General features: G+C 40.4%; 1 protein-coding gene across 3 annotated transcripts in view; it reads left to right on the forward strand.

Annotated features, from left to right (window-relative positions):
- The window catches only part of rfx2 (regulatory factor X, 2 (influences HLA class II expression)), a 28,161-nt gene extending 12,421 nt beyond the window's left edge, over positions 1 to 15,740 (forward strand). The window contains exons 3-18 of one of the 3 annotated variants that reach the window (XM_068707586.1): positions 447 to 536; positions 1,637 to 1,719; positions 2,354 to 2,624; positions 3,884 to 3,958; positions 4,890 to 5,071; positions 5,271 to 5,390; positions 6,354 to 6,475; positions 7,355 to 7,473; positions 10,640 to 10,752; positions 10,867 to 11,018; positions 11,677 to 11,774; positions 12,182 to 12,331; positions 12,470 to 12,678; positions 12,770 to 12,923; positions 13,040 to 13,082; positions 13,608 to 15,740. In XM_068707586.1, the coding sequence (XP_068563687.1) occupies positions 447 to 536; positions 1,637 to 1,719; positions 2,354 to 2,624; positions 3,884 to 3,958; positions 4,890 to 5,071; positions 5,271 to 5,390; positions 6,354 to 6,475; positions 7,355 to 7,473; positions 10,640 to 10,752; positions 10,867 to 11,018; positions 11,677 to 11,774; positions 12,182 to 12,331; positions 12,470 to 12,678; positions 12,770 to 12,923; positions 13,040 to 13,082; positions 13,608 to 13,729 (2,103 nt within the window). In that variant the 3' untranslated portion in view covers positions 13,730 to 15,740. The remainder of the gene's footprint in view (positions 1 to 446; positions 537 to 1,636; positions 1,720 to 2,353; positions 2,625 to 3,883; positions 3,959 to 4,889; positions 5,072 to 5,270; positions 5,391 to 6,353; positions 6,476 to 7,354; positions 7,474 to 10,639; positions 10,753 to 10,866; positions 11,019 to 11,676; positions 11,775 to 12,181; positions 12,332 to 12,469; positions 12,679 to 12,769; positions 12,924 to 13,039; positions 13,083 to 13,607) is intronic. The other 2 variants (XM_068707588.1, XM_068707589.1) reach the window with 2 other exon arrangements.
- Positions 15,741 to 15,994: the final 254 nt, after the last annotated feature.

Here is a 15,994-nt window from a genome sequence, read left to right on the forward strand (position 1 = left end):
ATTATTATTATGAACGTAGACAGCAAATACGGCTATTGTTAGTACTAACAGCTGTCAAGCTAGCAGCTTGTGGAAGACTCATTGCACTGGTGCAATGAGTCTTCCACCAACTCTAACTTTAACTGCTCCATCCTATTTCTTTCCAAATGTTAAGTATAAAATATATGAAAGAGTTATTTTGTAAACCAAACCAGCTACTTTCTATTTTTGTGCTTGTGCATGGTGTCAGATTCTTAGAGGAGTACACTAAGAACATGCAGTGCTGCAGTACTGTACTAACACACCACTGTCCTGCACTGACATTCAGGATGTGCTTCAAATCTCGGGGGGGGGGGGGGGGTGTTTGCCCGTCTTGTGTTGACTGTCATATGTTTACAATTATGTGTGTACGTGTGTGATTGTACGTGCATACCTATGTAATTGAGTTATGTCTTGTATCCACACAGAGGGTGCTGGTTCAAGCTACAGGCTCAGCTCAGAAGGGAGGACAAGTACAGCAGCTTTCAGTACCCAGGGTTCAACAGGTCTCTCAGCAGGTACACAGTGCTGTACATACTTATACAGTGCTGTGAAAATACTTGTACACCCCTTGACGGTTTTAGATCGACCTATTTTGGCTTTTGTGACTGAGTTGGAGACCTATACTGTGTTTTCTTCCACAAGAAAGTAACACAAATACTAAATAAGCAAGTAAACATATAGCTAGCTTCATCCAGGCTTAATTGTGTCACTTACTAATATGTGATTGATGAGTTTTTCATTCAGGTCAGAATTTACATACAGGTTAAATAATAACAGATGGGGGCATTGTAGGCATGACCTTTTGTAAACAAGTTAAACAGTAACCAAACCGTGTTTGAAAGTTGCTCATCCCGAGCTTGTGCCAGACTGCTTCTCCTGCTTCCTGTACCCCTCATGTGCTAAAGTGTCTTTCTCTGGCTGAGCCTGGCCCACTGCCTGCATACATGAATAACATGAAAATGACATCTTAATAAAACTCTTGGTAGGTTTCAAATCAGCAATGGTTGGTGATTAAAATAATTATTTTTAAATGTGTGTGATTTTCCTTAGCTTTACAGCTGTTTATTGTGATGATGTCTCAGTGTATAATATGGCAAAGTCTGGTGATTCCTGGGGGCTTGAACCAAATCCCTTCATGAATTCTTTGTGGTGTGTAGCGTCTATTCTAATGGTGGAAACCAGGAGTTGACCTGATTGTCTACTATTAGCTTGCGTTAGGTACCTGTCTTATATTTCCATGTGATGTCACGTTACAACATTAGCCAATAGCAGATAGACTGCTCTTCAGTATATCATTCGTCATAAGTTGTTTGTCAAATCAAGCTAATCTTTATTAAACCACATGTATGTCTTTATCAGTTCATGTTAAAATCAATTAAAAACAACAACAAGGGGTGTACAGACCTTTTCATTGCACCTCATGTGCGCCCTGTAATAGGTTCGCACATGCTCACACCCACAAACAAATGTTTTCATTTCACGCAGTACTTTTATGATTAGAAAGAGTCAGTTACTCTTACAATTCTAGTTCCAGGTTGACTTGCATGTGTACAAATAGGGAAACATAAATAAAGATTTCCTTTCCCTGCTTTGATCTCCTGTTGTCTCTTTGTAGGTGCAGCAGGTGCAACATGTCTACCCATCCCAGGTCCAATATGTAGGAGAAAGCGGAGAGACTGTTTACACCAATGGAACTATGTAAGCAATGTTGCATTACTTTATAATTACATCAAAGGATACATATTTTTCATTGTGTAGTTAAAGTAGACATGAAGTTGAATTTAACCCAGTGATGTAAATGGTTTTATTGAAATAGATTACAGTAATAACTTAAAAAAAGAAGGTTTAAACATTTAAACATTTTTGTTAACATAGTTTAATTTGGTTGCCACTATGTTATTTTTGCTTTTCAAATTAAACAGAGACAGTACTGTGCGTAATATTTAGCTCCACTCTTGAATTATGAATTAATATGTGCTTGATAGAAAGCATAAGGACAAGTGAGGCTTTCCACAACACTTTTCTCATGATTTGTTATAGCCAACTGCTTTTAATGAGGTTAATGAGGCTCTAATCAAAACACCATTTAAGCTAATTAAAGCCAACGTGATTTTTCTTCACAGTTTATGTATTTTGATTCCAGCATGGCCAAATATTTTAACAATACCAGTTATATTATTATTGTCTTTGAAAGCAAGATTATGTACTGTATTGAAGATTGTAAATGCTCTTCATCGGCCTCCTACAATTGATCATTTGTCCTTAAATGTGCTTTGTATAGCATTATTACAGAAATACATCCCAATTCCTAATTACAATGATCTCTCCCCAGCCGAACAGCCTACTCCTACAACCCCGAGGCTCAGTTGTATGGGCAGAGCAGTGGGGGCACGTACTTTGACTCACAGGCCGGTGGAGCTCATGTCACCACGGTGGTCTCCTCTGCCGGTGGTGGGGTGCCCCCTCACGGCATGGTGGGCATCGCTATGGACGTGGGCAGCAGCCACATCATCTCCAGTGGAAGCGCCTACCTGATTCATGGAGGAAGTATGGAGGGAAGCCGCAACCACATATCGCACTCATCACGCTCCTCCTCAGCTATGGTGAGCAACACCCATACCAATGTTTGTGATACTCCAATAGAGAGGGTCTTATATTCCCGTAAAAACAACAACAAACTCCAAATCAGTGGTTCACAACCAACAAAGAATGAGTGACTGACCAAATATACTTCTGGGATAATTTGTCTTAGCTGCTATGTGGCCAAGTTATAGTTTTTATTTTCTAAAATATGTAAATAAATCCTTACTTTTAACTCTTAGTACAACGTGGCTTACTGAGTAGACATCCCAACTACCATACGGCGTTGTGAGATATACATTCATCCTGTCATCACTGCTACCTGAGCCTGTGTCCAGACTGGCCAGAGCCTGAAAGACAGAGAGAGAGACCGACAGGGTTTACGGCAACCTGAGTTGGGGCCTCATGGCTCTGCAGTACCGCATAGAGAGCAGAGCGGTACAGGGCAGAGGGCCTGTAGAATCGGGACACTGGCTTAAATAATTCAGCAATGCCTTGTTTCAGAGGTTTTCACAGGCACTTGAGCGCCCTGTGAAACAAAGCAACCCCTGGGGCTCATTACCATTTGGCCATGAGCCCTCTGGAGCCTTCTTAAGGTTTGGAACGCTGCCTGCTTCTTTTCCTTTTCTTCTATGTCTCCAGTTTGGCTGCAGAACCACATATCTTTTCTTTTTTGACTTGATTTTCTTCTGCGGCTCAACAGAATGTCCCTGGTTTTGTCATTCACTTTGCCCACCAATTGGACTCCATTATTACTTTTTTTGCCCAAAGACAGAATAATATGCCATGTGTACTGTGTATTATACCATGGCACTCCTGCTGATGTTGTAGATACATCTCACTCTGTCTGATTCTTTGTTTATCTAAATATGAATTCAGAGTTACATTGTTTGATACATTTTTGGGAGTGGGGTTAGGTTAGACATTGTTGACCTGTTGTCCTCAAACTTGACGTGACCTGTGCCCCTGTTTGTGGTTCCTATTTGCATACATTAGAGTGCCTGACCGTAAACTGTCACTGAGCAGCTTAACCCAATGAGTCCCTTGATTTGCATGCTTTTGTCAGCTGATAATGGTTTTGGCTACAACACCGACTGATTTTAATGGAAATGCAGAGATCTGGCTGCTTGCTAACAGTCTTATTTCCTTTATCTGTTTTAATTTATTTTTTGTGTGTGTTTTTCCTGCTTATTGTTGTTCCCTTCTCTTTTTCTATCTCTCTCACTTCCCTGCTTCTTCCCTCTTCTGTTTTTTTTTTTTTTTTGCATGCTTCCTTCTTTAGCTTGAAATGGCGATTGAAAACCTCCAAAAGTCTGAAGGAATTGCAAGTCACAAAAGCAGCCTGCTCAACAGCCATGTAAGTCAACCAGGAACTTTCTTCAAAAACGACATGAGGGAATATAAAAACCAAACAAAAGCTGAACCTAAAGGCAGCGTGTTTGACCTGCAACGTTGAACACGCTGCCTACTGCTAACGTTACTTTGCACCGTCCCACTGACATGCACAATTGTTCCAAATAGTTTTTATCCTTGGTTTGAACTTGCATATGCTATCTATCACTTTTTTCTTAATAATGCATCTTGTGTTTATTTCTTAATACCCTGCATGGACTTAAATTGATTGATTTTTCACCAAGGCATGATTTACACTTAGGCATGCACTCTGTGTCATTAAAGTTTATTGCAGTGACACTTCCCTGTGACTCGATTATAATGAAATCTAAGAAGATTCATGTAGTATTTCCATCCAGACTTTTACTCCCATGGGAAATTTAGAAGTTTAGATTTGTTCTCTACCAGCTCTTAACCTGAGCTGGGATCTCACAATCGCCACATCATTTGTATGAATAGTGTCTGAAGTACCTGCTTTACATCTGATTTGAAAATGTATAATTTGAGCTTTAATGCAAATATTTGATTGTGCCGTTACAGACAGAGCTAAAACTGTGTCTGCCTCAATATTAACTTGTCTTGGAGAATATAATGAATAGCACTTCAGATGTTTGAGTGTTCACTCAATCAGCATTTCTTTATGCTGTAGTCTCTTACTGGTTCAGTCAAGAATAGAAGCGTAGCCTCAGCAGGAGTGCAGTGGTCTCTTTGGTGCTTAACCTCCTAAAACAGGAGGTTATGTGATGTGTGTGTGTGTGTGTGGTGTGTGTTATCTGTCTGATGTGCCAATAAGATACACTGCTCCTCTTCATTTCTTGCTAGGTGTTACAGAGATTAGTATGCTTGCTGGGTTTCACCGATTGTGCAACTGTGTCTTCTTCTGTGTGTGTTTTTAGCTGCAGTGGCTGCTGGACAACTATGAGACAGCAGAGGGTGTGAGCCTGCCCCGGTGCTCCCTGTACAACCATTACCTACGGCACTGTCAGGAACAGAAACTGGACCCGGTCAACGCAGCCTCCTTCGGCAAGCTCATCCGCTCAGTCTTCATGGGCCTGCGGACCCGTCGCCTCGGCACCAGGTACAAACAGGAAGAGGTTGTTGCCGATGCTGAAGATGCTGATAACAGTAATCATGTAATCATTATAGATATGACGGGTATGATGATGCTTATAGGCATTGGAGTCTTGCTGATGGGAGAGGATAATGATAGTGATTACACTGATGGCAAGTCTTCTCCTCCTCACTGGTTTCTGGCTTTTCTCTCATGAATCTACCAGAGGCAACTCTAAGTATCATTACTATGGCATCCGGGTGAAGCCAGACTCACCGCTGAACAGGCTGCAGGAAGACACTCAGTACATGGCCATGAGGCAACAGCCTGTCCACCAGAAACAGAGGTCAGCGTTTCTCCCTGTCTGCTGGTTTAAACGTTTCCTTGTCTTGCTCTGTTACATTTGTCACAAATTTTAGCCATTTTCCATTCATCCGATGCCATTTTGTGGTTATTTTGTTCTGTGGCAATTATTATTGTTTAAGTGCCTATTTGAATACATATCATGTGTTAATAAAAAATGTTTCCTCGCCCATCTTCTTACCTCTAACTCTAGAACAGGACTGCTTTCAGTGCTGCCAAAACATACTCTTTGCAAGGTGTTGATACCAGTTGCACCTATTGTGGCAAAAAAGTCAATTTCTGTTCATAGAATTCTGGTAGCGAAGGTTTGAATGTATGTTTAAAGAGTAACTGAGCACCCCTGAAAATCATTAATGCTAACCTCAGTGGTTTACCTTCTCACCTTGCTGCAGGGAAGTGTGCAGAAGTGTATTCCACGGTCTGTCAGTACACCAAGACATCATTTTTGTGTGTGTCTACATGTACAAGTACACTTCCAACTACACCTTGTCTCAGAGGTGAAACAGACTTGAAACTTTAAATTAGAGAGAGGAGTGAAAAACTGCTTTTCCGCCTGGTTCTAAGTTACTCTTCAGTATTCTTTGTAGTGTGTGTATAAAGGTCACTACTGCGCTGCCTTTACACTATGTATAGTGTAAAGGCAAACTGAGGCAAAAACATCTCGAAGGCAAAACATTTTGCAACAATGGGAAGAAGCGTATCAGTAAACCAAAAACAATATTGAAAACTGTTAGAAAATGTTATTTTCCTTTTAATCACAACCCTGGTTATTCACTAAGCAGCTTTTGTTAAAGATGTGCTTAACCGGGAGTTATCTGTGTTTTTTCATTGGAATGAAAACCTGCTTAGTCCCAGCCCTCAATGGCACATTTTTTTATTATTCCTGTTTTCTTAGTCCTTCAAAACCCAGCTAACATACATGTTGTGTCTTCTGCTGTGTGTATAGATTCAAACCTCTACAGAAGGTGGACGGTATGTCTGACAGCCTGTGTGGGAGCTCTCAGAACTGTAACAGCACTCCAGAGCAGTCTGTGGCTGCTCAGAGCCAACACCACCAGCAGTACATAGGTAAGGACAGGACAGCAGTATGTCAACAAATATACAAATAATCATTAACTGTCAAGTATCTTGTTTGTTTAGACAGTTATAGGATATGTGTTTCTGTGTTGACACTCTATGATCTATCCATACAGTTTTATATACTGTGCCTTGCAAAAGTATTCACCCCCTTGGCCTTTTTCCTATTTTGTAGCATTACAACCTGGAATTAAACTATGTTTTTATCTCGATTGTATGTAAGGGATGTACACAAAAAAGTCCAAATTGGTAAATTGAAAAAAAAAAACTTGTTTTAAAAAAAAACTAGAAAATAACAAAAACCCTGAATAAGATCTGGTGCTACCAATTACCTTCAGAAGTCACATTATTAGTGAAATGAAGTCCACCTGTGTGCAATCTAACGGAGCTCCATTAAATCTTTTATGACAAAAGAATGTAAAGAATAACGCACAACCACAAACCTGCCAAAAGAGGACCAATACTGACGGAACAGGAAATGGAGGGCATTAATCAGAGAGACAACAAAGAGACCAAAGATAACCCTGCAGGGGCTGGAAAGCTTCACAGTCAAGATCTGTCCATAGGACCCCTTTTTTTCATTGTGTAGAAAAGCGAGTACAAAACAAGGGCAGACAAGTGCATAAACACATATACACGCCAAGAAATTATACAAAACAAGACAGGGACAAAAACAAAGGGGACATAAGGAAACTGAGGAGAATAACATAGAGTCTAAACCTATGTTATTCTCCTCAGTTTCCTTCTGTCTACTCCTCAGTCTAAACTTTAGACTGTGTGTGTGTGTGTGTGTGTGTGTGTGTGTGTGTGTGTGTGTGTGTGTGTGTGTGTGTAATGAGTGACACCTGTCCACATCTTTGTTTCATGCAGATACGTCCCACTCCTTGCCTCCATTTCTCTCTCCTGACTTGGGCACCCAGCCTCTGCCTGAGCGCATCAACATGAATGATATCAAGAAACTGCAGACACTCTACAGAGACCACTGTGAGGTACAGCTCTATGAATATGTTTGTAACTGATGCTATGTTAACATGTGAATTTCATATGAACAAACGTCAAAAACTGTTTACAGGTCATTGGGAGTATTACTGCACATGTGGGAAAAATGTATGATGCTTTTTGTGTGAAGTGTGATTGCTTCAAATCATGTAACCAGGATCACTAACACTAAAGATTATTTTGAGACAATCCCACAAACTGCCCTGTCCAGCTCAATCACTAGAGCAATGTTTTCTGAAATTAATTTTTCGGGTCCCACTTTTTTAAAATGACAAACAATAGAGACCTATTTAATAATAGGCCTTATCTATAAATCGTAAGCACAGCGAATTTGTGAGTAAATGAGCGTTCCTGACCATTTTTACTGCTATTTCCGCATCACCGTATATTATTTTTCAATAGGTATACGACTGATAAATTACAACTTTGTTAAAGTCATAGACTGTATTCAAGAAGTGGACGTAGTCGTCGTTTCTTCACCCATTGGTTTGTGGTTTTGAAGCTTCAACTTTGGCATTTTGTCTGTCGCCATCTTGGATTTTTGGAATCGGTGAACGGAAGTGACTATATATGGTCTACGGAGGAGTGACGTAGTGACACTGTATCCAGCTCTGGTAGCGGTAGCGACCTGTCAATCACAGTAAGCCTGCCCTAAAGCATACTCCGCTTTATGGTCTACTTATAAAAATGTACAAAACAAACATCAAGTTGTATTGAAGAAAACTTAAAACTAGTGATCAAGACCATAAACTCATGTTTACAATGTTTACTGAGGTAATAAATCAAGTGAGAAGTAGCGCAATTTTCTCTAGGGTGTACTGCAGATGAAAATGTTGAATAAAGGACTATGGAGGAAATTCTACAAATCTATTTGGCAACCCAAAAAATCTCTTGCGACCCACCTGTTGGTCCCGACCCAGTCTTTGTGAATGACTGCACTAGAGCACTAAATGTGTAGTAAGCCACTGCTGAAAATAGTCCTCATCAAATACACTAATTACTCCTGGATGAGTACCGTTTACTTAAAACAATAGTGCCCAGCTGTTGTAAATAACTACCAAGCCTTTAAAGAAAAATCCAAATATATACACTTTATGTTTTTAAAGATTTACTTTGATTAGGGACAAGTGGGCTTGAGGCCGAGTGCCACAGACATCTTAAACAATAGTTAAGTGGCTCAAAAAGTATTGTAATCATTGTTGGTTTTGGACTTTTTGTGGAATTTCTTGACAATACAAAAATCTAGAATAATGCTGGCCTTATCATAGTGTATTGGTTTAATAAGTGGATGTACCTATCTGGAAACAGGAGGCACAATGGAAGCAAACTACAGCAGTCAAGAGGTGTGCAGCTTCAACAGAAACATCTATGAAGAACTGTAAGAGGATAAAGTATCAGTATAAAAGTATCTTTCAGTATAAAGATGAAGAAACAGTGCATTGCATAATGACATCTCACAGGTTGCAGGGCTCATAGTCTCTTGGTAGAACAATGTGAGTAGGCAGAAGAATAACCCGCCAAAATGAAATGCACAGGCCATGAGAAGAGTAGAAATAATATTGAAGATTCAAATTTTGGTATATATTTTTTTCAGACAGGAGTGAGGCTGTGATTAAAGCAGCGATGCTTTGGCTTTATCATATTAGCCCTGCCCTTCCCTTGTCCAGCCTCACCACGCTCCCTTTGTTCCAGCCGTCTTTTCATCTCTGTGCAGCTTTCAAGACATGCCAATTAACCTTTCAGCGCGCTGGGTGGACATCTTGGTGTCTTTGTGGTGGCCTCCCTGTGGGCCTTTGTGTTGCCTTGTCTGTGGACAGGCACATGGGCTCCTGTCTTTGTTTGCCAGCACATTTCTGTCACTCTCACAGCTCTCATTGCCTCTCTGTGTGTAATGTTTATGCATTTCACTTTTTTTGTGAGCCAACAGTGACCTATTAACACATTAGCCAAGACTTTTATTGACATCATTTCAAGTTACAACACAAATAAAGTTGACTAAAGCGTTAAAAACAAAAATCTTATTTCTTATTTTACTTTCATGCAGTTAAAGTTAGAGTTTTTGAGCAGAGCTGTAAATGGACTTGAATCCATTAATGTCATGGTAACAACAGTCAAATATTAAGGTGTCAGCCATGCCAATAATTTAATGGTTAAGCTCAAATGATTAGGTGTTTAGTAAATCACCCTGTTGACCACATGTGATGTGTATGTGCACAGATGTGTTATGTCTCCTCCGCACTTTTTTTCTTCTCTGTCAGGCAAGTTGTTTTTCCTGTGTGGTGCAAAAACTGTGGAGGCAAAAACCCGCTCTAGTTTAGCGGGGATGGGGAATTCTCCTTTTTTGTTTTGGAGTTCTGTGTTTGACCTGTTGCCCGGGGCAACCGTAAACAAGGTTGCCATGGCAACAGCTGGAGAGGAAGCAAAAACATATCATGTGATTGAAGCCTCCGCTGCTGTGTAACAAGATCCAGCGGCAAGTGCATGTCCTGCCACACAGAGACTGGAGAGAATCTCTTTGCACGGTGTGAATCATACGCTCAACGTAGAAATACACTGAACTAGAAACAACAGAGTCTGACCTCATGTGGAGGCAGGCGGACTGAATAACTTTTACGGTTTTACTTTGATGTATGCGTGTTCAGGTTTAGAGTTTAGAACCAGGTTACTGCTTCTTCTCTGACAAAGCCCTGGAACTGTAGTTTTATCATTTTAGATCACAGCCACAGCTTCTCTTGCAGTCTTTCAGTGTTCACTTGAGTGCAGCATACTCTGCTTTCTAAGAGCCTCATACATATGAACAGGAAAAAGGAAATCAAGTGGGTTAGTTCAGGTCAGTGCCTCGCTGCTAAAAGGAGGCAAATGCATGCAAAGATCTATGATACTAATCTGCTTTTTTTTAAAGGAAACCAAGATCAAAAATAACTGAGTGAAATCAACCCCCAAAAAAAACTCCAGATGAAGCCTAAACGTGGCTTCTCGGATCCTCCTGATGATTAATGTGCAGGGAGCTGTGTTTGAGCTGGCTCATTGTCTAACCAGGAAGGCCTGCAGTGAGCGAGAGGCTGCTTTCCTGCCTGTAGAAACTTTGTTGTGTGTCTGGTTGCCATGGTTCAGCTCTGTATGTTTTGTCCCCCCCTTCCTCCCCCTCTCCTGCAGGCTACTTTGGATGTGGTAATGAACCTCCAGTTCCACTACATTGAGAAACTCTGGCAGACCTTTTGGTATTCAACACCGCCATCTAGTGACGGAAATACCACCATCCCCAACAGGTCAGATGACATAGACAGGAAGAGCTGAGGCTTCAGTGTTGAAAAGAGAACTACTACTGTACTTACTTTTAAATTAAGCTAAATTAAGTTTTTTTCCCTCCCGTCTGTGTGTAGTGATGACGACATGGAGGGTGTGATCCCCAGAGACAAGCTGGTGTCTCTGTGTAAATATGAACCAGTCAGACTATGGATGAGGAGCTGTGACCACATCCTCTACCAGGCTCTGGTAGAGATCCTCATCCCTGATGTGCTACGTCCTGTTCCCAGTCAGTACTATTGATATCTGTATCCATTATGATTTCAATAAGATACTATGACATAGTACAATGTATTAAGACGTGTGTGTTAGTTGTCAGTGGTTGCCAAAATCCTCAAACTCTTGAATGACCTCACTTAAATACAAAGAATACACACAAGTAATATCAATTCAGCTAAATCTAATTCTCAGTGTTCCAGTATTACCTATTTGAAACCTCAGTACGATGTTTTATGCATACACAGTGTAGTTAAGTCTGTTTGTGTGAGACAACAGAGACCAGTTAACACATCAGCCAAGACTTTTATTAACATCATGTTAAAGCTACAGCTCAAACAATAGTAACAAGGTGGCCTAACACAAAACGATATCTTATTACTTTTTGTGCTTTCATACAGATAAAGGAGTCCCGTTTTTGAGCAGGGTTGTAAACAGATACTGTTGGGCATGTATTTATTAATATCATGCTAACAGTCAAATTCACAAGTATCAGCCATGCCATTAAATTAATGTTGAAGCACAAATGATTAGGTGTTTAATAAAACAGAAATAAGGGTATTTTCTTTTCCAGATCTGCTTGAATTTCACACAAGTTGGCTGTGTTTGCATAACTCTACTTATGATTGTAGTGAAGTCTGTTTGTAATCCAGGCTGTTCTATGTCTTCAGGCACTCTCACTCAGGCCATCCGTAACTTTGCCAAGAGTCTGGAGGGCTGGCTGACTAATGCCATGACCAACTTTCCTCAAGAGATTATTCGCACCAAGGTAACAAGAAAATCTCCTTTTCTACAGCCGCTAAACAGTTTGATATTAAAACATGTGTCGTGCGCAGATCAGTTCCTCACATATCCAATCTTGACAGTTACCTATAATCATCTCACGTGGCTGATTTGTGATCCATGAGTGTTATATATTACTACACACAGAACCTGTCACAGAGTGATGCTGACCACCAGAGTAGATCTACGCATTAAAGAGTGTTCAAGTTTATGTAGATGCAAGAAGCAGCATCACATTTACATGTTCATTTTGGTGAACTTCTGACAGACAGCCCTAGAAACCCACACTAGTTTCTAACATCTTGCATTTAAGACATAATTTGGTTATAATAATAAAACATAGTGACATCAAATTTCAGGGTTTATCGTGGACTCTCTGTCTCTCTGGTGTAGGTGGCGGTGGTCAGTGCATTTGCCCAGACGCTGAGACGTTACACCAGTCTGAACCACCTGGCCCAAGCAGCCCGTGCCGTCCTCCAGAACACCTCCCAGATCAACCAGATGCTCTCTGACCTCAACCGGGTGGACTTTGCCAACGTCCAGGTTAGCATATCTCACAGCTTCCCTGTTTAAAAAATGTCAGAAGGTGCAGACGGTTGATTCCCTTCAACTCTCTGTTTTCCGTTTCTTGCTTGTGGATTCTTGCTAAATGTGGTTGGGTGTATTTGTTGTGTCTAACAGGAGCAGGCATCATGGGTATGTCAGTGTGACGAAAGTGTGGTTCAGCGTCTGGAGCAGGACTTTAAGGTCACCCTGCAGCAGCAGAGCTCTCTGGACCAGTGGGCTACCTGGCTCGACAATGTGGTCTCTCAGGTCCTGAAGCCTCACCAGGGCAGCCCCAGCTTCCCCAAAGCTGCACGCCAGTTCTTGCTTAAATGGTCCTTCTACAGGTACGAGGGGGGACTAGTGAGTTTGTTGTTTCACTTTCCTTACTACAAACAGCATTTTATACATTATCTGTTTGTTTGTTCCTTCCTGTAGCTCCATGGTGATCAGAGACCTGACCCTGCGTAGTGCAGCCAGTTTTGGCTCCTTCCACCTGATTCGCCTGCTGTATGATGAATACATGTTTTACCTGGTGGAACACAGAGTGGCTCAAGCCACCGGAGAAACTCCTATTGCTGTCATGGGAGAGGTAAGAAAGAAGATATTTATGTATAAACTGCTCTAGTTTAAAAGAACATTTTAATCATAATGATAAATAAAAGAGTTGTTTTGTTGACTAATGCGCTCTCATCTCTTTAATCACAGTTCAGTGATCTGACCTCTATGATACCATCACTAATGGAAAAAGGTAAGCCTGTATTATACACTGTTAGTTTTGATATTAGTCTGATTGTGCTAACTGAGAGTTTTAACTAACTGGATCTGGGTTTTTCCGCAAAAAATGTTAAACGGATCAGTGTGGGGATATTCTTAAAAAAAACAACAGTGTTCAGTTGATTGTACATTAAATCTTAATAAATCTTTCCACCAAGTATTTCATGTGTAGGCAAATATCACAATTACCCCCAAATGTCTGATGACTTGGTTCACCAAAGCCAAAGTTGAGGACAATAACGGTTACATATTTTTGTGTTTCAATGGGATTTGTTGACAATAACAAAATTAGGTATGATTTGCTATTTAAATGCTTAGTATACAATCTTTTGTGTAATCTTTTAATACTGTGGGAATAGATTTGTACTATAGCTTTAAACCCAACTGTATTTGTCCCTTTGCTTCTGTTGTTCTACATTCTCTGCACCAGTGACTGGTTTTAGGCTCATAGTTGTAAATGAACTATTTTAACATTCCCTCGCTGTTTTTGTGCCACTAGATGCGTCCTTCTCTGATGAGATGAGTGACCTTGGCAGTGATGCTGATGCGTCCAGGGGCCCTACTGAACCAGCTGTCAAAAGAGAGAGGATTGAAATGAGCCACCCTCTGCAGGAGATGTGAGTCAAGTCTGAACGGGGCCGGACTACAAGGCTACAAGGACCAGCATCTCCCTCTAAAAGGCGAAACCTAAAGTGGCTTTTGGGGCTGAGCTCACGGTGTCCCTCTTCAGTCAGTGTGTGCAATGTACATAGAAAAGAAAGTAGCAATGTCAGTCCTTCCCTCACTAGCAACTATATGGACAGTGATCTTTCTCCATGGAAGCTCACTTATTATTCTTCTTTCTTTTTTTTTTTACTCACAGGGGCATAACACAGGTCTACATTTTCTTTCTGTTTTTGTTGCAACTGTGAATGACTATGTGCAGTACCTTTTTATTGGATGTGTAACTTTGAGTGGTGGTGTGTGGTGTTTGTGATTCTTCTTCTTCTCTCATTTTTTAAATTTTAACTAGCTGTGCCATAGTGTCATTTGAGTGCCTTAGATCCTAACTTTGAAACCACCACTACCGATGTCTATCTGTCCCTCAGCTGTGCCTCTACCGCAGTATGAATGTATCGTCTCCAAACCTCAGACATTCAAAGCACCTTTAATATTGATAAGTGTGTAGGTGTGTATACTCCCTGTTGCCTCTGCTGCACCTCGTAGCAAACACACAAAAAATAGATTAAAAAAAAAACAACAACAACATGCAACCTACTGACCCAAAGGACCTTTCCCTCAGTCGTTCCCACCAGCTCAACCACAGGCCTGGCTCTGTAGGGCCTCACAGTGTCGCAGTAGTCAGGAAGGCAGGGAATTCAGTATGCTACCGTGGCTGTGTAAGATGTTGGTTTGTTTACCTCAATAGATTTATATTCTGTTCGGCTCAGATGACATTAGGAAAGTATTAAAATAAAAATGTAGCCACCATTGCAGTTTTGTGTCTCCCACTGTAAAAAGTTCTCTACTAATGGTTTCAATCCTGTGATTGCTCCTCAGTGTAAGGATGCATTCAGTAAGTTCGAATACAGGGACTCATATGTGCAGACCTGTGGTGGTTCACTCAACTGCCACAGAGTTGGGAATAAATCCAGATTATTCGGTTTGATGGAGACGGTATGTTAATATCTAAACTGGAATCTGGTCTCTCATATTGAGCCTTATTTCTTGATTTAAAAAAAGTGGTTGTACATTTAATTTAAGGAAGATAAATCACTACACGTTAGAGCGATGGACCTGTAAAACCAAAACTCTTACACAGAAAGAGGATCTCGTTGGCATCTGAGCCGGCACACGCTCCCCGACTTCAGATATTTTGACCTCATGCTGTTACTCAGATTAAAGTCTTATGTTCTGTTTAAAATAGATATAAAAATACAGTGTGTTATTTGGGGAGTTTGTCCATAATACATTTAAAATATATATATCTTTGTATGATGTAGAAAGTGTGTGCTCAGTGGCCTTCAGTCTTTGCCTAATCTCTCTCCTCACACTGTACTTGGTTGGTCACATTGTATCAGAAGAATATGCTTTGATGTGTAATTGATTAGACTGGTGTGTGTGTGTGTTATAAATTTGTTTCCAATTCAATTGTTCAATGTGTGGAATTCAATTATTACTGTGGCGTTACGGTACAGAGTACGCTATTAAACTTTCACAAAAGAACATTTTATTTATATGAATTATTCTGATTTGATCATCAGCTTTGTGTTGAAATTGGTTTGGTTGATTTATCCCCCCCCCCCCAGATTTTGTTGTAGCGATGAGAATCCTTGAGTTATTTAAGGCTTTTTGTAACTTGTGCCTGTCACAGTAATCTGCCTTCAAGTGCTTTGGAGCAAAAAGTAATTTCTGTATGTACTTTGTAATGTTTTGTAAGGCTGTTTTAGATTTTTGGCGGAGGATTATTTTTTATTGAACTAGATTTGGTTCTTCTTACAAGTATACTGAACCCTTATTTTTGTGCATTTTCAAACCTGTTCTTGACTACACTTTAACTATCCCAAGGACAGATGATGGTCTGTAATAAACTGCATAGTTCAGCTGTATTTTGTACTTGGTCACAATGTGTAATAAATTGGTGTAAACCAAACATGTTTGAGCACATTTCTTTTTATTAAACAACATCACAAAACCTCTACTTGGAACAAACATCAGATTTACAAAATTTATTTTTCTAAGGTTAGGTAGAAGATATTTTGTTCACAAGTGACTCGTTTCATCTTTTGAGATGCGCCAGAGATTTCTTCCAAACAGTAACTCATCCTAGTATTAGGAGCAGTGGGCAGTTTGGCGCCTATGGAAAGTCATTAAAAATGAATTGTATAGTATGTTGAATAAAGTCAT

The sequence above is a fragment of the Cebidichthys violaceus genome, unplaced genomic scaffold (assembly GCF_023349555.1).
Source record: "Cebidichthys violaceus isolate CVI_PGR_0920_01 unplaced genomic scaffold, fCebVio1.0.p SCAF_13, whole genome shotgun sequence".
Lineage (NCBI taxonomy): Eukaryota > Metazoa > Chordata > Actinopteri > Perciformes > Stichaeidae > Cebidichthys > Cebidichthys violaceus.